At 45.5% G+C, this 25,056-nt stretch overlaps 1 protein-coding gene across 1 annotated transcript; it reads left to right on the forward strand.

The window, feature by feature from the left end:
* Nucleotides 1-9,019: 9,019 nt before the first annotated feature.
* On the forward strand, nucleotides 9,020-11,115 carry LOC308571363 (uncharacterized protein). Its single transcript, XM_081167015.1, has 5 exons — nucleotides 9,020-9,025; nucleotides 9,938-9,981; nucleotides 10,116-10,183; nucleotides 10,297-10,769; nucleotides 10,868-11,115. The coding sequence occupies exons 4-5, from the start codon at nucleotides 10,339-10,341 to the stop codon at nucleotides 11,079-11,081; spliced, it is 645 nt and encodes a 214-aa protein (XP_081023141.1). The 5' UTR covers nucleotides 9,020-9,025; nucleotides 9,938-9,981; nucleotides 10,116-10,183; nucleotides 10,297-10,338; the 3' UTR covers nucleotides 11,082-11,115.
* Nucleotides 11,116-25,056: the final 13,941 nt, after the last annotated feature.

Raw genomic sequence — 25,056 nt, forward strand, 5'->3', positions numbered from 1 at the left:
AACTTAGCAGACTAAGTAAAACTTTTTATTTTCAAATGTATCGAGACTCGATCTAATATAGTTCAATTGTATCAATAACATATTCATTATTTTCTTTATTACAGTACTTATTCTTTAAATTGTACGGGAGTTTTAAATAAAAAATGCTATTTTTTGAGAGCTGTGTGCAACATCATATTTTGACAAGCATGGAAGACATCCATCAGTATCTGCGTTCCTCTCCCAAAACTGTTACGCATGACCAGTTGTCAGAATGACTTCAACTGGATACAAGTCAATGTGCTTGCTTATGGAAAATGTTATTTCTAGAGTAATAATAATAATAATAATAATAATAATAATAATAATAATAATAATTTATTATTTATAGCCAGCCCATCTGGCTGAGTTTCCCCAGCCACTCTGGGTGGCTCCCAATCAAGTGTTAAAAACAATACAGCATTAAATATTAAAAACTTCCCTAAACAGTGACCTCCTAGACTGAATACAGTGGTGCCTCGCAAGACGAAAAGAATCCGTTCTGTGATTCTCTTCGTCTAGCGGTTTTTTCATCTTGCAAAGCAAGCCCATTGACGGATTAGCGGATTAGCGCCATTAAGCGGCTTTTAGTGGCTTATCTGCTGATCAGATCAGCTGATAAGCGGCTTAGCGGCTTAGAAAAAGGGGGGGGGGAGGGAAAAAAACCAGCAGGAACTCGCAAGACATTGTCGTCTTGCAAAGCAAGCCCATAGGAGATTCGTTTTGTGAAGCACCTCCAAAACGGAAAACTCTTTCGTCTAGCGAGTTTTCCGTCTTGCAAGGCATTCGTCTTGTGGGGCACCACTGTAGCTGAGAAAACAATTGTAGTTATGGAGAGATGTCATACGAGTCAAGAGGTTTGGCTTTCAGCACCCGAAAGCAGCGGCAAACGGTTCTCTATGAAGAGAACAACAGACTGCAAGCCTCTTATATCATCCTGTTGGAGGGCAGGAGAGATCATGCAGTTCCCAGACCTTCTGAGATCTAGAAATGCTCCTGCTGTCTGAGTTCATTATTTTAATCTGTTCTGCTGTTATTGCACCTTAAAAGAAAGAAAGAAAGAAAGAAAGAAAGAAAGAAAGAAAGAAAGAAAGAAAGGAAGGAAGGAAGGAAGGAAGGAAGGAAGGAAGGAAGGCAAGGTAACAACAGTTTAAAAACCTAAATAACTAACTGCCATTTCAACTGAAAGACAAGTAAGTTAACAGCACCCTCTAGTGGCTAAAATTTATACACTACACACACACACACACACACAGAGAGAGAGAGAGAGAGAGAGAGAGAGAAACACATTTATTACAATAGACAGGATGAACAAAATCTGTTTACAAAAAACCAATTCCTTCCCAACCTTGTGCACAATGTGATTCCACACAGATCTGTATTACATTGCACACCGCCCTAATACAGTAGTACTGATATGCTTTTATAAATAATAAACGAACAGATAACACTGCAACTGATCCACCAATCTGTCTGTCTAGCTGCCTCACACCTGACACTACATTGTGACATCAGGTGTGTGTGGGTGTGGGGGCAGCTAAGCATGGTTTGTGGAAAACGGCCTTGTGGGCCCAGTTGAAACCGGTGCCAAAGGCCCTGTATATTCCCAGTATAAAATGGCATACAATCTGACATAACATAAGTCTGTTAGTGGTGGATTTGTACTGGATCAGCAGCACACACTTTATTAATTAATTAAATTCATCTATTTCATAAAATAAACACACTGCTTGAATGTAAAACAACACCACCACAAAGCAGTTTACATAAGATTCCCCTGCCTACCTTTGTGATAAACCATGTTTACTGAAATATCACAGACATCGTCCTGTTGTCCCCATATTCCTTTCCCTCTTCTGTTATCATCCATACTGTCAGTGACTCTAAGGGGGTCTTCCAAACTTGCCTGTGCCCTGCCTCTTTCCCCCGAGGAAACCCAATCTTTACGGTTGAATCGGAGCAAACGCCAGACAGGTTTTCTCTGGATTGATGATTGCTCTGATTTATCGCTGAAGAGCGGATTTTCCCAGGGAAAGCAGAGGGGCAAAGACCAGACTGCTTGGACCCATGGCTAGAAATTGAGAGACAAGTGGGAAACTGCTCAGACCTGTGAAGCGCAAGTCTGGGTGAGTTAGTTTAAAGATCCCAACCCAACTCTCTCCTTCTAGTGATATACACATATAGACCAGGGACAGAGGAAGGGGCTGCGGTGGGGGCGGGCCACCCTGGGTGTCACCACTGAAGGGAGTGTGGTGTAGTGGTTAAGAGCCGTGGACTCGTAATCTGGTGAACTGGGTTCGCTTCCCTGCTCCTCCACATGCAGCTGCTGGGTGACCTTGGGCTAGTCACACTTCTCTGAAGTCTCTCAGCCCCACTCACCTCACAGAGTGTTAGTTGTGGGGGAGGAAGGGAAAGGAGAATGTTAGACGCTTTGAGACTCCTTAAAGGTAAAGGGACACCTGACCATTAGGTCCAGTCATGGCCGACTTTGGGGTTGCGGCGCTCATCTTGCTCTATAGGCTGAGGGATACAGTGTACAGCTTCCAGGTCATGTGGCCAGCATGACTAAGCCGCTTCTGGTGAACCAGAGCAGCGTACGGAAACGCCGTTTACCTTCCTGTGGGAGTGGTACCTTTTTATCTACTTGCACTTTGACGTGCTTTCGAACTGCTAGGTTGGCAGGAGCAGGGACCGTGCAACGGGAGCTCACCCCGTCGCGGGGATTCGAACTACCAACCTTCTGATCGGCAAGTCCTAAGCTCTGTGGTTTAACCCACAGCGCCACCCGCGTCCCTTTTAGGAAATATTTAGGGGGCGCCAAATTTTGTCCTTGCTCGGGATACCAAATTACCTAAGTCCACCCCTGAATATGGTCACTTGAATTTCTAACCCAGACAGACGCCGTTTACCTTCCTGCCGGAGCGGTACCTCTTTATCTACTTGCACTTCGACGCGCTTTCGAACTGCTAGGTTGGCAGGAGCTGGGACCAAGCAACGGGAGCTCACCCTGTCATGGGGATTCGAACAGCCGACCTTCTGATCGGCAAGTCCTAGGCTCTGTGGTTTAGCCCACAGCGCCACCCATGTCCCTTTTTGAGACTCCTTCGGGTAGTGATAAAGTGGGATAACAAATCCAAACTCTTCTTCTTCTTCTTCTGAGCCACACGACTCTCCTGGGACTGACGTGGTGGCTTGGGCACCCACAGTCTCCACGCTGCCCCAAACGATCTGCCTGCTGCCTCCTCCCCCCCCCCAGCTGTAGGGCGGCTGAGTGGGAGGAGGCAGGCAGACTCCTCGGAAGCCCTGTGGAGCATCCTGCTGGCTTGCCCCGCCCCGCCAGCAACTGGCCCCGCCCCTGCGGGCAGCTGGCCCCACCCCTGGGCACAGGGCACATATGCTGCCCCAGGCGCCCAATCAGCTTGCTCCACTGCTGATATAGCTTTTTTTATAGAGCAGGAGTGATTATAGACTCAAGATATTCCTATGGAGTGGCCTATTTTCGCTTTGGAAACATTTACTTGGGCTATGTTGCAAATTGGGTAACCTTTGGACACTATTCGAAAACTATATTAACAATTTTGTTTTTTAAAAAACAGAAGACTTTCTATTAGGAATTACAGGTACTGAGATACCAAAGGACCAGAAAAGATTGCTTATGTATGTGACAACAGCCGCACGGATGCTATTAGCCCAGAGACAGAAGGAAGAAATAACCGCAGCCAAAGAAGAATGGCAAATCGGGTTGATGGACTGTGCTGAAATGGCAAAATTAACATGGAAGCTCAGAAATCAAGAAGACAAGAACTTTAAGAAAAGAATGGGAAAAGTTTATAATTTATTTATGAGACCATTGTAAACGTTGAGACCATTATAAGACCATTGTAAGATTAAAACAACAGCAGGATTTTAATCACACTCGTAAAGTAATGGAAAGTATGGATAATTTGGAAGGATAAAATTTGGATAAACATTGATGCAGTGGTACCACGGGTTAAGAACTTAATTCGTTCTGGAGGTCTGTTCTTAAACTGAAACTGTTTCTAACCTGAGGTACCACTTTAGCTAATGGGGCCTCCCGCTGCTGCCGCTCCACGATTGCTGTTCTCATCCTGAAGCAAAGTTCTTAACATGAGGTACTATTTCTGGGTTAGCTGAGTCTGTAACCTGAAGTGTCTGTAATCTGAAGCGTCTGTAACCCGAGGTACCACTGTATGCAGTTGTAAATATTATCAGTAGGACCCATGGAAGGGATGGGGAAGTCAAGAGATTCAGAGTAATCTTGCTATTTGAATCTTGAATTGTTTTTTGTTGTATGTTTATATATATATATATATTTAAAAACTAATAAAAAAGGACAAAAACTACATTTAGCTCAAACTACAGCTAGCAGGCTATTAACTGGGACCAGTCACCGGGAACATCTGCTACCTTCATACCCCTGTATGCCTGGGCACCTGAAGGAATGCCTATTTCCATTCCAATGTCAGTTCAGGTGAGTTTTGGCATGCCTTCTCCAGGTGCCCTCATCATCTGTGGTGAAGCAGGTAACAACTGCAGGGTGTAGTTTCTTGGCTGTCATGCTGGTTCATGAATACCCTGCTCAGGGAAACTTACCTGGTGTCAGGTGCAGCAGTAAAAATGGCTAGCACATTTGCAAAGCTAAGCAGGGTCCAGTATGGTTTCAAACTGGAGGGGGACCCATTTATTGAGATTCCTGCATTGCAGGGGGTTGGACTAGATGGCACTCAGAGTCCCTTCTACAATTCTATGAGGTCAAGCACCAGATGAAGAACTTTCTTCCTCCTATTTTTAAAACAATTTTAACCCCTATTGTGTTTTTATGCTGCTATCTGCTGTTTTATTCTCTGTTGTCTAGTTATTATTTTGCTGTTTGGTTTTATTGCTTTATTCCAACGGTCTGGGATATAGATGGCTTGACAGGTAAGATATAAAAGTGTAAAACACTAAATAATAACTAAATGACAGAATGAAGGTACTATTCCCCCTGGCAAGTCCTATATGTTGCAATTACATGCGATATTAATGATGACAAACATTTAGCTAGGTTGCCTTGAGATGAAAATGGATGCATTAAGATGGAACTCAATAAATTAGATCTATGTTTAAGTGTCATAGAAGCTGGCAGCCACTGGGTGTCACTCTCTGAACATAGTTGTGGTAGAGGAAAACCTTGCAAGATTTTAAAAGGAGAGGGAGTAACTGATGACATTCCTGCATAAGTTCTCTCCTGGAAATACTGATGTACAGATCAATGAAGGTACTTATTTATTATGCTAATGCCAAGTAGGCAAAAAAGAAAAAAGAAAAAAGTTGGGGTCAGGAGGACAAACTGAAAGAAGATATTTTATTGCAATCGTATAACATCTTCGGGAGTGCATTTAATTTGCTGGTATGTTTCAAGATGGGACGTGGGTGGCGCTGTGGTCTAAAACACAGAGCCTAGGACTTGCCGATCAGAAGGTCGGTGATTCGAATCCCCACGACGGGGTGAGCTCCCGTTGTCCGGTCCCAGCTTCTGCCAACCTAGCAGTTCAAAAGCACGTCAAAGTGCAAGTAGATAAATAGGTACCGCTCCAGCGGGAAGGTAAACGGCGTTTCCGTGCGCTGCTCTGGTTTCACTAGAAGCGGCTTAGTCATGCTGGCCACATGACCCGGAAAAACTCTCTGAGGACAAACGTCGGCTCCCTCGGCCAGTAAAGCGAGATGAGCACCACAGCCCCAGAGTCGTTCCGACTGGACTTAACTGTCAGGGGTCCCTTTACCTTTACCTATGTTTTAAGATAAACAGTATAAATATTTGGCAGAACCAAGTATCCCCTAAAAGCACTTGTAAGCTTCATGTCATGAAGCCAGCAGAGGAGGGTTGAACTTGATCTTGTTCAGAACATCGTGGCTGTTGGCATCTGTCTTGGAGACAAGAGAGGACAGCACCTTCTGGGGCAAAGTCAAACTGTTAGAAGCTTGCAGTGCCGGCTGTGGCTGTAGAGACTGATACAGGTGAGATGTGTTTGGGGGCAGGTGAAGGCGTCCAGTTGTGCTGCTGCAGATGCACCATGGGATTTCTTCTCTCTGAATGCCTCCCAGCAGTGATTCCTCCTCTGGTCACGGCTATGGCTGCACGACCTGTCTGTGTCTGTCTCCAGGCATTGCAGTCGTCTGCAAGGGATTCCCACACAGCAGGGTTAATGTAATGCAGAGTTGGTCTGCCAAAGGGCCTGGTGCCTGAAGCTAACTTCTTATAGAGCACGTCTGTGGGGATCTTGCCATCTTCCATTCTTTGGACGTGACCAAACCAGTGTAGACATTGCTGAGAATGTCTTGGTACTGCTCTAGCAAAAGCCCTGTCCTCTTCAGAAGACCCTCAGATGAACTTCCAGCTGTCCAGGTAAGCACATGTGAGAGAAGGTAACATTTGACATATTCTGGTCCCCGATCATTTAGGGGGCAGAAGTGGCAAAAACATGGGTCATGTCCAGACTACATGGGACTACAGTTCCCATAATTCCTGAGAGTTGGCCATGTGGCTGGGACTGATGGGACTTGGAGTTCAAATACATCTGGCCAGCATCACAATAGCTATCCTTAATTTAGGGCAGGCAAAGGCAAACTCGCCCTCCAGATGTTTCAGGACTACAATTCCCATCATCCCTGACCACTGGTCCTGTTAGCTAGGGATGATGGGAGTTGTAGTCCCAAAACATCTGGAGGGCCGAGTTTGCCTATGCCTGATTTAGGGTTTTTTAAAAGCAACACTACAGCTTTGAACTTGACCTGGAAACCAAATTAAATAGTTGGTATAACGTTATAATTATACGCTCCAGATATATGGCTGATGGGGCACTGGCTGAGGGCCCATGACTTCAGGAAGACCCACAAGAAATGGCGCAGGAAGGGGGGTGCGGTCCGCCCAGGTGTCATCACTGAGGGGGGTGACAAAATGGCAAGAATATGTGTTTTTGGAAAAAAATAACTCCCACACCCACCACACGCCCCTTCCTATGCCACAGCAGGAGCACTCTCACCTCGAGTGATTTCCAGAAACCAGAAGCCAACTTTGCAGGCAGAGCACAGCATTTGTGGCTAGTAGCCTTTGACAGCCCTCTAAAGAAGCAGGTAAGTTTTGGCACTTTTAAGTCAGTGGTTTTTATTCACACAATGTTCCCAGTTGCGCCTCAGCTGTGTCATAGCTACGGGAAACTGCCAAGAATAGACTCACATCCCATGTCATTCTGGCCTCCTTCGGGAGAAAGGGTGCAATATAAATTCAACCAATAAAATAATTATGAGTGAGTCCGACATGGCTTCCTTCTAAGTGCAGGAAGCTCCTGCAGCCAATCGGAAGCCGCGCCGCCCCTTCTAGAACCCACCGCTCTCAGCCAACTCTCAACTGCCTCCCCCCAACATTCAGGCTCTAATAGCCTGAAAGGACACTGCACTCTTTCTACAACTATGGCTGAGTTTCGCAAAGGTGAGAACCTGGAACCCCATAAGATTATAGAATTGTAGAATTGGGAGGGACCCAAGGGTCATCTAGTCCAACCACCTGCAATGCAAGAATCTCAGCTAAAGCATCCATGGCAGATGGCAGATGGTTATCCCACCTCTGCTGAAAAACCTCCAAGGAAGGAGAGTCTACTGCCTCCCGAGGGATTTCTCCCCACTGTCAAGCAGCTCTTGCTGTCAGAAAGCTTTTCCTGAAGTTGAGTTGGAATCTCCTTTTTGTAGCTTGAAGCCATGGCTTCAGGTCCTGAGAGCTTCTGGAGCAGGAGAAAACAAGCTTCCTCCCTCCTCCCTGTGACGGCGCTTGACATATTGACAGGACTGCATGGTGTGGGTCCCATATCCATGTCCTGAGGGACAGAGAGCAAATCTCGCTCCCCTTTCTCCAGCCCAGGCAGAATTGCAAGGGGTCAGTGCATCTGGCTGGTAAGGAGATGGTCAGAGTTTGGAGCCCAGCCAGGGCTGGCAGTGGGCAGGATTCTGGCATTGCCCGGGGATGGACCCCTTGGCATCCCTTCCTTGATTGTATTTTTCTTAATTCATCTGCCTGACAACCCAGCAGCCTGGCCCCTGTTTGCCAGCTGATGTCACAAAGTGCTGCTTTGCAAGCAAGCCTTATAGTGCCCTGCAAGAGGGATGCCTGTCAGATGACAGTGAGAGACCTGAGAGAGTTTATCATCACTCTGATGAGCAAATGAATTCTGAAGGTAGATGGCCCAGAGGAGTGCCATTATTATTATTATTATCATTAATAATAATATTAGCGTCACCCATCACTGTTGCGTGTGGCTTGGCTCCCTGGCTTGCCTTGTCCACAGATGTTGATAGCTTGGCAGGTCCTCAGCTGTGGTCCCCAGACCATATTTTCTGTTGTGAATTACTGGTTGGTAACTTCCTCTGTTTTTATTTTCCTTTCTGTCTCACAGCTTCTCAGAAAGGAAGGCCACAGCAGCTGCTCTGGCGCCGTGGGGAACCATTAGAAATCGTGGTATGTTAATTCAATGGGGAATCCATTTCCCACATCTTTATTTATTAATATTTCTATACCGCTTTATATTTTTAATAAAAATCTCAAAGCGGTTTACAGCATAATAAATCAATAAAACAATAAAACAATAGTTGGGCGATGTTCCTCCGGCCTCAGGAGGAGCCTCTTCAGTAGGGCTGGCTGGTGGGTCTGGGCCTCGCCCCCCAGGCCAGGTGGAAATGGCCTTGCAGGGAGCAGCCTTCACCCTCCCACCTGCCCCCTAGGTCCCTCCACTGGCTGGCCGCCCCCTGATGTGGCTGGGGGGAGAGAAAACCTGAAAGGTGATCTGCCCCAGAGGAAAATCTTTGGGGAGGGCCCACGGGACCCCTGTCCCCTAGAGTGGGTGCCTATGGCAGGAGAGTAAAATGTCCTTCTTCCTTCGCAGGGCCGTGGTTTGGGAGCTCCAGTCAAGGCTCCGGCCAAGCAGCAGCTTGCCACGACCAAAGCCAACATCTGCAGGTATGCTGTGCCCTTCTGTGGCAGGGGTGGGGCAGTCTGAGGATGGCACGGCTGGTGCGCTCACCCTGGGCCCCACATGGCAGAGGGGGCCCAAAGAATGCGGAAGAACAAGAGGAAGGGGTGCCAAATTGTAGGGTTGTACAGGCAGGGCTGTAGTTAGGGAGTATAAAATTGTAGGGGGTATTGATTATTGCCTCATAAGAAAAGGTTTTTAACAGAGCGTGAATTGAAAGGGTGGAGGGTTGGAGGAGAGGCAGAAAGAAGAGCTCATTTGTCCGTGGCTAGGGGGTGCAATCTGGATGGTTCTCCAGGGGCGCAAGATCACCCAGCTATGGCTCTGCCTACAGGGCGCCCTTGACATTTGAGAGCCAAAGTTGGCCCTTGGTTGGGCACAGTTCCAGATTAAAACCTGTGGAGACCCCTAGGCAGTCAAAATATCCCTGGGCTCCTTGCAAATCATATCCTGATACATTTTTTTATTTTACCAACCAACAATAATTAATAAGCAAAACAAATAGTATTCTGATCCGTTGTTGCCTGGCCCATAGGCTGCTGCCTGCTCTGTCCATTGGATAATTTGGTTCTTGTGGGGAATGCTTCTGTGGAGATCAGTCCCAGAATCCCCCCCCCCCCGGTCATTCCTTCCTTCAGTCAGAAGCAGAAATGGTGTGTGGAACTGGACCAGGGGAAGAAGTGGCTCTCCTTGCCTTCTTAGCCCATCTTATTCTCTAATTCCATTCTCTAATTCCATTAATTCCATTATCCCATGCAAATGTCCTTCCTGAGATTCTAGCCAAGCTCAGCTGGTGGTCTCAGTTACCATAATGAACCTTAGAATGAAATAGATATACCTATATATTTATCTGGAACTCCTCCAGCCAATCAGACTAACTGAGCTTCTTTCTTCCTTAGGCGAGAGGCCGGCCAGAGCAAAGGGGGAAAGGCTCCCAGCTCAGGTAAGTGGAAATGCCAACTGAGTGCCCCATATTCTAGGAATTCTCCCTTCCCTTGTCCCCCACCCTCATGCCCCAGACTAGGGCTAGCATGGCAGGGAGCCAGGCGCCTGCTCATGTTTCTTTTTTCTTTGCAGTGTGGGAGCCTTTCCCCAACACGTATTTTGTTCTGGCCAAATCCCTGGAGAGACGCGGCGAACATCAGGTACCAGGGCAGAGGGAACGAAGGGATCCTTGTGAAACATGTTTTGGGAGTCCTAGAAACACTCTCCCCACCTGTGGCTTCCATTCTCATGTGATGTCCCTCTTCCTCCACAGGGCCACGCCTCCAGGGATGAGGCTCCAGCGCAGGCTCCCAGGATGAAGACCCAGACAACATCCCGGCGGTTCCCGGCTGATGTCCCTAGTGGCGCGTCCCCACTGCCCCTTCTCCATACGGGCTTGGCTCCATCCCAGCCCGGTTTGGCACAGAAGCAGCAGCCAAAGTTTCCTCCCATTAAAACAGCTTCTTGGGTGATTTCTGAGAGGGAGGAGACTTTGGCTGTTGCTTCTGTGCTAGGCCGGTCGGACGCCTATACGGTGGGGAAATGGGGAGCCCTTATAAGATCAGGTAGGAGGAAATGCCCCCTCCCAGGTCCCCCACCCTCCTGCCCCAGACTGGGGCTAGCGTGGCTGGGGGCCAGTCGCCTGATGATGTCTCTGTTTGTTTTGCAGCGAGGGAAAAGTTTAGCTGTGGAACCGCCACATTCCGGGAGGGACTGGAGCCCAAAAAACGGCCTCTCGCCCCTGAGGTAATGGGACAGGGGGGAGGGGGGCCCTAGGAAACACACCAGAAGGGCCTGCAGGATCAGGCCAAGGTCCCGTCTGGTCCAGCCTCCTCTTCTCCCAGGGGCCACCCAGATGCCACTGCAAAAGCAGCCAACAGGATTCGAGCCCAAGAAGCAGTGCTTCAAAGATCCCTTCTTTCTTGCAGGATCTCGATCGTGCACCACTGTGGCTGCTGCCCAAGCCTCCGCCCAAAAGACCAGGTAAGAGGAAGGGAACCTTTGCATGGGGCGGGGAGAACACCCTACAAGTTGTTAATGCTCTCGGTGCATTTCTGAAAAAAGGCATACACTGATAAGGTGGGTTTGGGGCTGGGGGCCTTCCTACAGGGGTTGCTTCACTACATCTCCCATTGTCCTTGACGACTGTCCTTTCCCCCCTTCTTTTTTTTATACAAAAACACAGGTTGAGGCAAATTCCAGAGCGTTTGGATCTCAGCTGAAGGACTGTATTCCGGTTTCTGATTTGTCAGCTGCTGAAGCATTTGAAAGCTGTGATGTGATAAATAGAGGCTTTACAAATGTGAAGAGCAAACTTTTCCCTGTTCATCCTTTGGACACACCGGATAATTTTGTTGTTGTTGCTAAATCAAGATAAGATGAATTTTTCTACTCTGAGAAATATTCCGGGGCTGCATGCACCGCTGAAGCTGCAGATGGAATTCCAAGCAGTGAAGCTGCTCCAGCGTCTTCCTTTCCTTCCTAGTTCTAACTTGTCCCTGGATATCTGGAAAGGCAACTGTGACTGCACTGGTTTTGAGGATATTCTGAACGACCCGGCAGAGAGTGAAGGAATCGGGGATCCTCATCTTTTGGTTGAACACAAACTTGGTTTCTTATAATGCGCACATCCTCCATCCTTCTGTTCATGGAAATGTTTCTTACCTGTGTCCCTGTGGGTTCAAGTAAACCATATAAGCAGTAATTGTACAGTAGTTGTTTTGATATACACAATCTCTCACCTACTTTGATAAAAACAAGGCAAATTAAATGCTTAAATATTTTACTTTTGTTCTGTGTTTAGAATCATAGAACCATAGAATCATAGAGTTGGAAGAGACCACAAGGGCCATCGAGTCCAACCCCCTGCCAAGCAGGAAACACCACCAGAGCACTCCTGACATATGGTTGTCAAGCCTCTGCTTAAAGACCTCCAAAGAAGGAGACTCCACCACACTCCTTGGCAGCAAATTCCACTGTCAAACAGCTCTTACTGTCAGGAAGTTCTTCCTAATGTTTACTGTCAGTACAAATGTCTTGTAAGTGGGTATTTTTTAAATTAAATTAACCACAAGGGTTGCTGTTATGGGGGAGCAATGAGCCACATATAGAATGCAACTCCAGACTGGATTATGCAAGGAATCACATACCAAACTGGAGCAATCTAGAACACAATGCCCTGCACAGTAACTGTCCACGGAGATGAGTGTCCTAGTTTTGCCACCTTGTCAATTTTCTCAACATCACCCTACGTGGATTGGAGGATATCTCTGAAGGGAGAGCGCCCCTGAACTCCTGGAAGGGGGGGGGCGTCATTTGTGACAAAGGGCAAATGAAGCCTGTGAAGATCAAGAAAAGGCAACAATATTCACCCTTCCTTCCCCACAGGTGGGCGGGGTTTGTGGCACCGAGCAGGGCTCACCTGGGCAGGTGCCACCCACCTGCTTGAGCCGGCCTTTGACCCGCCCTTGGCCAGGAAGGACAATGGACAGCCGGCCAGGGGTGGGCCTAAGGCCAAAAGAAAAGAGGATGACTCCGTTGCTGAAGCCTCTTTTGCTGTTCTTCCTTCCAGGATCACCCACCCACCCTTCCACAAATTAATAATTTCTTGCCTCCATAATTTCATTCTAGGTCAGCAATCTTCAATTTAATGATTCTTTCCTCACAGGCTAATATTTTGCCTTCCAGGTCAGTGGGCACTGCTGAGGTCTTAAGATGGTTGCTGTATTCAGAACCGGGAAGGAATTTTCCCTGCATTGGAAGGTTTCGCCTTCCCCGTAGCATTTTGTCACAACTTGGGTGGTTTTTAGGCCTTGGCAAGGTATCCTTTAGTCTAACATCAAGTTGGGAGGGGTGCATTCATGCTCCCTCCCCATGCGGTGGCGCTTGCAGGGCCCATTAAAGGGCAAAAAGCAGGAGTCCCTGGCCGTAGAGCAGCGGCATGTAGGTCAAACTCCCGGGACGAGGTCGGTGGAAGGGCATGCTGTCTAAGTTTGCGCTTTGCAGTCCCCTCTCACCGGGCCTCATCTGCCTGCATATCCTCAGCCAGGCGGGCTGAGAGGGTTACCTGCCAAGGCCTGTGCCAAGTTTCCCACTTCTGGAGTTCAATAAAGTTGTGGCCAATTTGAACCCATACTCTGGTCTCTTGTCTCATCATTTGAGGTAAAGGGGTAGGCACCACAGACAGGGTTTAGCACGTGTGCCCGTGATGAATATTTATTCAGGCATTGCCAAAGAATCACTGAAGGGGAGAGAACTTTCAGCTCATCTTTAGCTCCTTTTCTTTGACTTTATAAGAAGTTTGTTGGCACAGCCCTCGCCTTCACCCCACAACCCTCCCATGTCTCATCTTCCTTTTAAATCTGTTTGTTGATTGTCAAAGCTAAGCCCAGACTTTGCTTCCTGAAGAGTAGAAGTGTGAATCTGTATACTTTTTGTTACCTGCTGCGCTTAGCACATCTCCAGACTTAATGATTGCTATTTTTGCTCAATTGCTTTTTGCTTGTGTACTTTGTGGAAATAGTTGCAAAGTGATTTTAAATATTTAAAGAAGCAGAATAGCAGCATGTTGCTCTCAACAAAATTACTGTGTCTGCTGGAACAGCTGCAATTTCATTACACCGGAAACTGCAAACACTGGAGAATCCCATGTTCAGGGGTTGTTGTTTTTTCAAAGCATTTGGAAAGCTTACATTTACATTATAATTAATGATTTTTTTCTTTTTCTTTTTAAAACCCCCAGAAGATTAAAAGCAGTATATAATTGGAAAGTGCTGTAGGCTCTGAAAAACAAAAAAACCCTTTAGGTTAGAGATTAAAAGTCAGTTTACAGAAAAGAAGGTAATGAAAGAGAAATTGAAACAACATTAATAAATCAGGGGAAGGCTTGGTAATGAAACAATGAACTATCCCCAGAGAGAAAGCAGAGATCAGAAAGTAAAAGAAAACCAGTAGGTCAAAGACAGAAGCCACAATTCACTTAAAAAAAACCCCCAACACAACAAAATAGCATCTTTGGGAGTGCATTAAAGTAACTTAGAATGGAAGAATCATAGTGTTTTAGAATTAGAATTCCAAACCCATGTAATGGGGACATCTACACTAGCCAGGAAAGGAAACCAATTGCAAATGGATTGATTTGGAATCCTCAGTTCATGGTCCTCTCTGAACTCTTGGATTTTGATCTAAAGATGAAGAAGAAGACCCAGAGAGTGCTTCTTCTCAACCTGTGGAAGATGAGGAAGGGGTTTGGGTTTCAGCCTGCTGTGACAGAGCAAAGGATTTCTGAGAAGGAGGCAGGCCTTGCAAACTTCTCCAGGGAGAGGTGGTGCAACCAGGGAAGGGAGAAGACTTGTCCTCTTTGAAGCAGTGCCAGCCTCTGGGCCACAAATCCTCACGAGAACAGGAAGTTTCATGAGTAGTTGAGCCTTGTCTGAACCCAGCCCCAGAACAAACTGAAAATGGGGCAAGACTTGGCTTTTCCTAGAAATGGCCACATTTCAAGATGAAACTGGAGAAAAACATTATTGGCTGCAGCTGCCACATATGTATCCAGGAATAAACCTGGGTCCAGGTACAATTCCAAATTATTCAAGGAGAATACAGTGGAACCTTGGTTCTCAAACTTAATCCATTCTGGAAGTCCGTTCGACTCCTGAAACCATTCGAAAACCAAGGTGCAGCTTCCGATTGGCTACAGAAGCTTCCTGCACTCAACCAGAAACCACGTTGGATGTTTGGCTACCAAAAAACGTTCGAAAACCGGAAGAATTACTTCTGGTTTTTTGGCGTACAGGAGCCAATTTGTTTGTCAACTAAGCCATTTGAGAACCAAGCTTTGACTGTACAATCCACTGAGAACACATTGAACACCGCTATTCAGATCTGCCTTCTCTCTTTTCCTCACTACTTCTGTCTTGTCGGGATGATTCTTCATTTTGTCTTTGCCAACACATTCATCCTCCCGAGTCACTTAACTATGTAAGTTTACCCACGGAAGCAGTCCTCACAGCAGCTTTTTGTCATTTGAGTTTATAACAAAAAGCACACCCAAGGGGTTAATTCTGTAGTGTTATTGTATCGCAAATTCTCCCAGCAGAATGAACAGATGGTTGCAGAGTTAGGCTTGTCCTTTTATTGTGTCTTTCTAATGTCTCACAATTGATTTGAGTTGGCATTCGATAATGACAACATTGCATGTGGGAAGGACTTCTTGTGTCTTATCTGTCATGAGACAAAGAAAGCTTGCCAGCCTTTAGTGCCAAAGAAATTTGTGCCAAGATGAATAAGATAAATATGGTGTCCTTCACATCTGTCAGTCTTTACATACATGTAATCATCAAGGGTAGCATTGAATTCCACCCGGCTGAAATCCATACTGCAGTTCTGGTGCTGTTCATGGAGAAGGTATTTCAAAAAACCACCCAGAGTAATGTAAGATGTGTGCTTTCATCTTTGTTGTAGCAAAGGCATGCAAGATGAGGTCCTTGCATGGCCTGGAAATGTTCCTCAGTCACCAAGGACACGGCCTCACCTTATGAATTAAAATTTCTATACTGCTTGGTTGGGAGGGGGGAAAACACTCTCAAAGTGGTGTTCAAATGGAATAAGACAATGAAACTATCAGCAAAAACTGTTAGAAAGAACTATTTAAAAGTTTAAAATAATAACTGAAATCAAGCATAAATGGAAAAAACAACACCCAGATTAAAGCACATGACAACATTCCACACATCTGGATAGGCTTGCCCGAACAAAATTGTTTTTTTGCAGGCACTGAAAAGTGTACAGTGAGCGCACTTGTCAGATGTCAATAGGCAGGGAGTTCCAAAGTTGTGGGTGCAACCACATGAAAAGATTGATTTCCTGTGAATGTTCCCAGTGCGTTTCCGAGCACAGTTCAAAGTATTGACCCTGATCTTTAAAGCCCTAAACGGTCTTGGTCCAGTATACCTGAAGGAGCATCTCCACTCCCATCGTTCAGCCCGGACACTGAGGTCCAGCTCCAAGGGCCTTCTGGTGGTTCCCTCCCTGCGAGAAGTGAAGCTACAGGGAACCAGGCAGAGGGCCTTCTCGGTAGTGGCGCCCACCATGTGGAGCGCCCTCCCATCAGGGAAATAAGGAAATAAGCAACTATCTGACTTTTAGAAGACATCTGAAGGCAGCCCTGTTTAGGGAAGTTTTTAATGTTTAATGTTTTATTGTGTTTTTAATATTCTGTTGGGAGCCGCCGAGAGTTGCTGGGGAAACCCAGCCAGATGGGTGGGGTATAAATAATGAAATTATTATTTATTATTATTAATAGTGCACCACCATCTTGGCCTGGTTGCAAATCTACAACCAGTGCAGGCCTCTGAGCAAAGGTGTTATATCATACTCTCCAACATCCCAGTGGTGTAAATCCGGAGACGACTCGGACCCCCAACACAAAATCACCCTCTCACCAACACTTCCCCACCCCCTGTGCATTCTACCATGTTACCTCTTGCTCACCTCTCCAGGCTGAGTTGGCAGTGGCAGCAACAACAGCTTTGTCCCCAGGCTTCCTTCGGCGCCACCCGCAGAGTGCAGTCAGCGGAAGCTTGCCCCATGTGCCTCCAGTTGCAATTGACCAATTTCTCAGCTATGGAAACCAATTCACCCACAGTGCCTCCATTTTGCCAGGAATCAAGTTCAGCTTATTTCCCCTGCCCCATTCATCTCATCACTGCATCCAAGCAGTGGTTCGTGGAACTGCATGGTCTCTCCCAGTTCAGATGTTATGGAGAAATAGAACTGAGTGCCATTTGCGTACTGATGACAGCTTGCCCCCAAACTCCTAAGTAATGACTGCTCCCAGCGGCTTCATATAGATCAAGGGTCAGCAACCTTTTTCAGCTGTGGGCCAGTCCACCGTCCCTCAGACCATGTGATCGGCCAGACTATATTTTGAAATAAAAAAATGAACGCATTCCTATGCCTCACAACTAACCCAGAGATACATTTTAAATAAAAGCACACATTCTACTCATGTAAAAACACCAGGCAGTAACCCACCACAAGTAACCCAGAGATGCATTTTGAATAAAAGGACACAGTCTACTCATGTAAAAACACGCTGATTCCCAGACCATCCATGGGCCAGACTGAGAAGACGATTGGGCCACATCCGGCCCCCGGGCCTTGGGTTGCCTACCCCTGAAATAGATATTAAATGGCACTGGAGATAAGATAGCCCCCTGTACCCCAAAATGTAGCTCCCAGGGGCCCCCAAAGCACTCTGCTAATGTTACTTTGTGGACTTGGTCCTAGATTTAGGACTGGATTTAGGACTGGGCAGTGCTCCTGATAACCATTCTCCGGGGCTGGTCCAGGAGGACAGCATTGTCTCTTTTTTGTTATTGATATAGAAAGAAAAGAAAAAAGAGAAAACACAAATACCAACTTACACACAGGAATAACAATAGATACTGAATTTTCTTAACAAACAATAAGACATAAATTGGTCTTAACACTAAAGACCCAACCTCCCATCTATTCCATATTTCGATTTCATATAACGTATTGCCATTACACACTTTTATCATGAAGGAATGGGTTTCCCAAACCCAAAACTGACTATGCAGACAGTTTAAAATGGGCACCAAAATCCCTATTTTTCCTTAGCTAAAATCCATTAACTTGAGCTCTGAGTCAATGTATAAACAAAAACCCGGCTGTATAAACAAGTGCTCAGAGCCCTCTCCTTTATCAGTTCGTGACGGCAAGGATGACCTTGGCTGTTTCAGTGGAGTAGGGATGACATGTCTAGGTCTTATCTTACGTCCTGACGCACAGACTTAGTCTGGGAACAACGCCAGAGTGTGTTCTTGGAGTTGGTGACCTCTTGCTCCAAGATAAGAGTAGGAACAGGAATACCCTTTTATGGTCAGAAGTACAGGAAGGAATACCCTTTTATGGTCAGAAGTACAGGAAGGAATACCCTTTTATGGTTAAGAATACTGGAGCAAGAACATATGTGATGTCAACCTGCGTGTATAGGCTAACGTGGTTGGATTCCTGGGGAAGGAGGGAGAGGGTGCCTGGAGGATATATATACTGCATGAAATTTCTCATTTCTTTGGACTTGCTGTGGACTGACCAGGCAAGTGCCTTTCTGCTGCTCCGGAGAGCAGAAATAAAGAACTCTTTCTCTGAACCAACCCTCGGTGTCATTTGACTTCCTTCCTCCCATCCGGGAGCAACGCAGAGCCCACCAATCAGTAAAGTCTAATAAGGCTACAATCATTATTAAACTTTTTCTTAATATATTTTAATTCTTATATCTGCCTTGCAACTATTACTGCAGTAATAGTAGTATGAAGTAACATCATTGTCAATGGTATCAAAAGCAATAAACTTTTCTTTCTTTCTTTCTTTCTTTCTTTCTTTCTTTCTTTCTTTCTTCTTTCTTTCACCAGGCACTCTTCTGCAACAGCCGTTGCTTCAGAAAAAGAAAATGTGGAATGAAAAGTAGAGCAGAGAATACCTGATCAAAATGTGGACAAATCACTCGCTCTCAAGAATCACAGCCCCAGAAGAAAGATATATCAAAAGCTGACAAGCAGTGCTGTACAAAAGACACGGCCAATAAAAAGCGAGTCAGCTGAGGCTGAAGACTTGATGTGCAGTCTATTTTTAAATAAATTAATAAATATACCCAGATTGGATTATTTTTGAGCCTGTAAAGAATGGTGTGCATTGGACAGGGCAGGGCAGGGGTTGTCACCTGTTGCCTGTGAACTATGTTGAGAATATATAGAAGCAGCAAAAATGGCATTCAAAGAACAGGACGCTTCCGGCTGCTAACGGCATAAAAGCTCCTGAGGAGGGTCATTTTAAAAACACATTCAAGTCACCTTAAATGTGAACTCCAAAGAACTGCATTCGGTAGAGAACGGAGGTGCCATGGGAGAAAGGAGGTTTGTTGTAATTGCGAAATCTCTTTAAATCACATTTTACATTAGACTGCATTGATCCATAATTTTGCTTTGTTGTTTTTCTTTATTCCAGCATCTCTGTTTCTCATCTGAAACCTAGAGAGCTCATGTGAGAGTCTGATCCAATGGGCAAAGCAATCCTAGCTGGGGCCAGGGAGGTTGAGAGCTGGAGGTGGGTTGTATATTGAGGGGATTTTGTGTCCTGCAGATCTGAAGCCTCCAGCGCTCTGACCCTAAATGTGAGCTTCCTGCCCACCACATGGAGCTCTATCCCCCCCCACCTCAACAAAGGCATTCCTTTCTGCTAGTGGAGGCTGGCGAAAAAGTGAACATGCTATCCTAACAACCTGTAGGATTCGGGTCGGGTATAACCTTAGCATGTTTGAATCCAATTAGTGCATGAAGGGGTTAAACCATAGAGTTAGGCTGTCCTGACAGGTGTAGTCTATGTCATCACTTCCCACTTTGGGAGGAAATGAGTCGCCAAGCCTTTTCTATCTCTCACTCGCCATGTGGATTTCAGTATGTAAGGAGCTCTGAGGACATGGCTTCAACCAGTCTCTTGTTACAGACCAAAATGGAGTCTGAAACTAGCATACCCCCCTATACCAATGGTTTAGAACCTTTTACCCTCTGTAACTAAACAACATTTTGACTGCCTGTGCATCTTTTCTGACTGCTGTATGGAAAAGCACATGAATCTGACCTTTGAAGAGTTTTGTAAGTAAACCATAAGATGACTTACTAAATGTGTGGTCTGTTTCTGTGCTAAGGAAGTGGGATAACTTAGAAAGAGCTTTTTAGAAGGGGACATTTTGGGACTGACTCGAAGGACATATTTTATAGGTATTACGACCTATATTTCCATGCTTTTCTTTGCTGCATGTTTTGCAATGTTAAATCTGCTGGGGTGCTCTCACTAAATAATAATAATAATAATAATAATAATAATAATAATAATAATAATAATAATAATAATTATAATTATTATAATAATAATTATAATAATAATAATAATTATAATAATTTATTATGTATACCCTGCCCATCTGGCTGGGTTTCCCCAGACACTCTGGGCAGCTTCCAACTGAATATTAAAAACAATACAGCATCAAACATTAAAAACTTCACTAAACAAACCCCAGAAAAACTTGCTAAAATGTATAAAAATAGATCATCTATACGTTGGAGATGTAACAGAGAAATTGGGTCTTATCTGCATATGTAGTGGAATTGTACAGACATCTGTGTATATGAAGAACTTAAAAAGCTATTTAAATTTACATTCAAAAAAAGGCCAGAAATATTCCTATTAAGTATGCTGCCAAAAGAAATAGGGAAAACGAAAAGAACATTGTTCATGTACGGGATAACAGCGGCCAGAATTTTAGTAGCAAGAAATTGGAAAAATACAACAATACCCAATATAGCAGACTGACAAACCCTAATGGTGGAATATCTGCAGCTAGCAAAGACGACAGGAAGGATCAGAGGCCAAAAAAAAAAAAAAAAGTCTATAAGGAATGGAGAATTTTTAAAGAATACTTTAAAAAACATGGTATAAAAGGAGACTGCCTGGCAGAACCAGACTGACCCTTGTATTGTATAAAAAGTAACTGACCAATTCACAGGAATGTAAAAAGAGACTATATGTATGTAACTGTGTGGTATAAGGGAATTAATAGATAAAGTACAGTGAGACTGGGACGCGGGTGGTGCTGTGGGTTAAACCACAGATCCTAGGACTTGCCGATCAGAAGGTCGGCGGTTCGAATCCCCATGACGGGGTGAGCTCCCGTTGCTCGGTCCCAGCTCCTGCCAACCTAGCAGGTCGAAAGCACATCAAAGTGCAAGTAGATAAATAGGTACTGCTCTGGTGGGAAGGTAAACGGTGTTTCCGTGTGCTGCTCTGGTTCACCAGAAGCGGCTTAGTCATGCTGGCCACATGACCCGGAAGCTGTACGCTGGCTCCCTCGGCCAATAAAGCGAGATGAGCGCCACAACCCCAGAGTCAGCCACGACTAGACCTAACGGTCAGGGGTCCCTTTACCTTTACCTTACAGTGAGACTAACTGGAAGTCATTTTTTAACTTTTTGTTTGTTTGTTTTTTCCTTTTCCCCCACAAGATTTAAAATTATTGTTGGGTGTATAAATGTTCATTATGCTATTATTATTTTTCTTTCTTTCTATAAATGTATTTATTTTAAAACAATAAAGACATTAAATACAAAAATAATAACTTCTCTAAACAGGGCCGCCTTCAGTTGTCTTTTAAAAGTAAAACAGTTGTTTATTTCCTTGACATCTGGTGGGAGGGTGTTCCACAGGGCGGGTGACACTAACGAGAAGACCCTCTGCCTGGTTCCCTGTAACCTCACATCTCGAAGTGAGGGAACCGCCAGAAGGCCCTCAGTGCTGGACCTCAGTGTTTGGGCAGAAAGATGGGGGTAGAGACGCTCCTTCAGGTATTCAGGACCGATACAAAAGAGTATCTGCCCCAAATATTCCAACACAACCAACTCCCAAATCGAGATCATTGTGGGTTAGGTTTGCAATTTAAATCTCCCGTCTCTTCCAACACTCCATCTTCATGCTGGCACCAATTCAATTTTTATGGCATGAACACCAAGCACCCACCCCCAAAATCCCACGTCATTTGCTTAACATCTAGCCTGATGAAGAATTGTGGAGAACTCATAAGCCTGCATGGTGTTTTGTGACAATTTGGCTGGTCTTAAAAAGGTCTGGCCCTAATGTGGATTTTGGCATTTTGTTTTAGTGTGTAATTTTTTTTTATTTTTATGAATGGTTGAAAAAGTGTCCCTTTGCCTGGTTTCAAGTGCCCTTTTGAGTTCATCTCTTCCCCTGCTGGAAATTCCTATTCACACTGGTGCCTTAAAGCTGTTCATAAATGACCAAGAGTTAGAGGTGAGCAGTAAGATGGCCACATTTATGGATAACACAACATAATTCAGAGCGGTAAAAACTGCAGCGTGCGTACTCTTTGGGGGAAATGACGCTGAGTTTATGATTGCCTGAGTGTCAGCTACCCACTTGCTTTTGTATATTTGTAATTAAATAAACGCCACCAAAAAGACACTGGTCTCATTCCCCACAGTTGTAGCTTAGATAGGAGCTGCCCTGGGGCTTCTTAAAGCTTTAGGAAGTAAAGAGCTGTAAAATGCAAAAGGTATACAATCTTTTGTTTTCTCCAGCAGCTATGTCAGCATTCCCACACGCTTGAGAGCAACATTCAGTTTGATAGCTGTTGAACCCATGCCCAGCTTGCTGGCTTCTCAGAAACATTTGGTTGGCCACTGAAAGAACAGGATGATGGAATCGATGGGCCTTTGGTCTAATCCCTGGGTTCTCCATACATACTTCCTCCTTCAAACTAAAATTAGAGGCTGAAAAGTTGGCTTTCATAGTGCCCAATTTCCCATATTTTTCCATGTATAACACGCCTCCATGTATAATCCTCCTTTTGGGAAGGATTGCTCAGAGTTGTGAGTTGTTGATTTGGGGGGGGCACTGTTGTTGAACATTTTTTGGGGGGAGTTTGCCAAAATTTCTCACCTGTCTGACCGGCGCTGACACTTGCACACATCAAAAAAGCCGCCAATCGCCTGCCAGATTACCGCAGCCGCAGCCAATCAACACCAGCCCTTGCCGCAGCAACCAATAACACGCCCAACAGCCGCTGACAAGCTCCGGGTCGCAGCAGCAATCAATCCCACGTCCCCCCACCCCCATGTACTATCCGTGTATAAGACGACCCCAAATTTTTGACATACAGTGGTGCCTCGCAAGACGAAAAGAATCCGTTCTGTGATTCTCTTCGTCTAGCGGTTTTTTCGCCTTGTGAAGCAAGCCCATTGAAGGATTAGCGGATTAGCGCTATTAGCGGCTTTTAGCGGCTTATCTGCTGATCGGATCAGCTGATAAGCGGCTTAGCGGCTTAGAAAAAGGGGGGAGGGAAAAAACCAGCAGGAACTCGCAAGACATTGTTGTCTTGCGAAGCAAGCCCATAGGAAATTCGTTTTGCGAAGCACCTCCAAAACGGAAAACTCTTTCGTCTAGCGAGTTTTCCGTCTTGCGAGGCATTCGTCTTGCGGGGCACCACTGTAATTTTATAATAAAAAATACTCGTCATACACGGGAAAGACACACACACCCGTTGCCCAAGCTGCGTCATCTGAGGATGGCTAATTTTCTCCATCTCTGCATTGCAAGGGTTTGAATGATTCACTCACACCCAGTGCAGAGACACTCGAGAAGGAACAGCCTCCCACAAAGGTTTCTTCTTATTCTCTTCTTCTGCGATCACTCATAGCCGAGTAAGATCGTCTTCCATAAACACGGTTTTAACAATGAGTCTGTAAGTGACTGTGGAGGCCAATTCTGGATCCACACGTCCTTCCACAGAGGGGACATTGGTTTCCGGACGGGAGTTGATCACGGTGTGGATTTGCCAAGCGTGCCTTCCTCCTAGCACGTTTCTCCCTTTCGTCCTGAGTTCAAGCGTCTTCAAACCCATGACACCTTTGGTAAAGGCTGTTCTTCAACTGGAGTGTTGGAGGTCTCAGTTGTCAGTGTTTATACTACATTTTTAAAGATTTGCCTTGAGACAGTCTTGAAGCCTCTTTTTGTTGACCACCAGCATTACGCTTTCCATTTTTAAGTTCAGAATAGAGTAGTTGCTTTGGAAGACGATCACCAGGCATCCACACAACGTGACCAGTCTAACGAAGAATCATTGCTTCAACACTGGTGATCTTTGCTTCACCCAGTACACTGGTGTTAGTTTGCCTGTCTTCCCAAGTGATGTGTAAAACTTTTCGGAGACACCTTTGATGGAATCTTTCAAGGAGTTGGAGATGGCGTTTATAAGTGGTCCATGTTTCACAAGCATATAGTAAGGTTGGTAGTACAATAGCTTTGTAAACAAGCATTTTGATTTTCCTGCGATTGTCCAGGTCCTCAAACACACTGCACTTCAGTCGGGAGAAAGCCGCACTCACAGAACTCGGCCGATGCTGGAATTCGGCATCAATGTTGGCCCTTGTGGAAAGATAACTGCCTAGGTTGGAGAAGCGATCAACATTTTCCGACGTTACACCACTGAGTTGGATTTGTGGCTTCACTATGCTGATGACAACGTAGTGTGTGCACGCTCAGAGGATGACCTCCAAACCATCCTAAATATCTCTGCAGAAGCTTATGAAAAGCTTGGCCTATCACTCAACATCCAAAAACCCCAAAGTGCTGCACCAACAAGTACAAAATAAAAGGTTCGCCATCATTGCACTAGACCATCCCTTTATTTCATGCAGGTGGCAAGGAGTAGGAAAATTTAAAAGGGCATCCGATGTCAAGCAGCCCAAGGTGTGTTTGGAGAGGAACGTTTTTGCCTCGTGCCTAAAGATGTTTAATGAAGGTGCCAACTGAACCTCCCTGGGAAGAACATTTCACAAACAGGGAGCCACTGCAGAAAAGGCCCGTTCTCATGTTGCCTCCCTCCAGAGCTCATGTGGAGGAGGCACATGAGAAGAGCCTCAGATGATAATCATATTGAGGCCTCTCCCTCCGGTAACAGGACTCTCATGAAGCGTTCACCAGCAGTCATGTATCTCAGCAACTCATATCTGCTCATATGAGCACGCAAACAGCAGGGTAAATGAAAGCTTGGCTGCAGAAGTATGTAGCATCACTAATTTTATTGCAAAGCAAATCATAATAAAGAAAATAACAACAGTGTGAGGAGCAGCTCACACAAACATCCTGTCTGTGCGGGAGACAGAACAAAGACGCTAAAAACAAAAGTACAGAGAATGCATGTGCTGTGTCTGAGTTTCCGTTCTCACACTTTCCAGAAGTGTGGAATGTAAATAAGGATCACATGATCCAGCAATGAGAGGATGAAAATCCTAACAAATCGCAGGGTCTGGGTAGGCTCATATGGAGACAGACGATCCTTGAGGTATTGTGGTCCTGAGCCATTTAAGGATTTATAGGTCAAAACCAGCACTCTGAGGTGGAAGGAAGAGACAACCCCGACCAGAGAAGAATGGCAAAC

This window comes from Podarcis bocagei (assembly GCF_964188305.1).
Source record: "Podarcis bocagei genome assembly, chromosome: 13".
Lineage (NCBI taxonomy): Eukaryota > Metazoa > Chordata > Lepidosauria > Squamata > Lacertidae > Podarcis > Podarcis bocagei.

Excerpts from the sequence above, each read along its gene's own strand:
- LOC308571363 (XM_081167015.1), top strand. The coding sequence starts at position 10,339 with ATGAAGACCCAGACAACATCCCGGCGGTTCCCGGCTGATGTCCCTAGT. Across the intron at positions 10,770-10,867 it reads AACGGCCTCTCGCCCCTGAG|GGGCCACCCAGATGCCACTG; the intron begins GTAATGGGACAG and ends CTCTTCTCCCAG.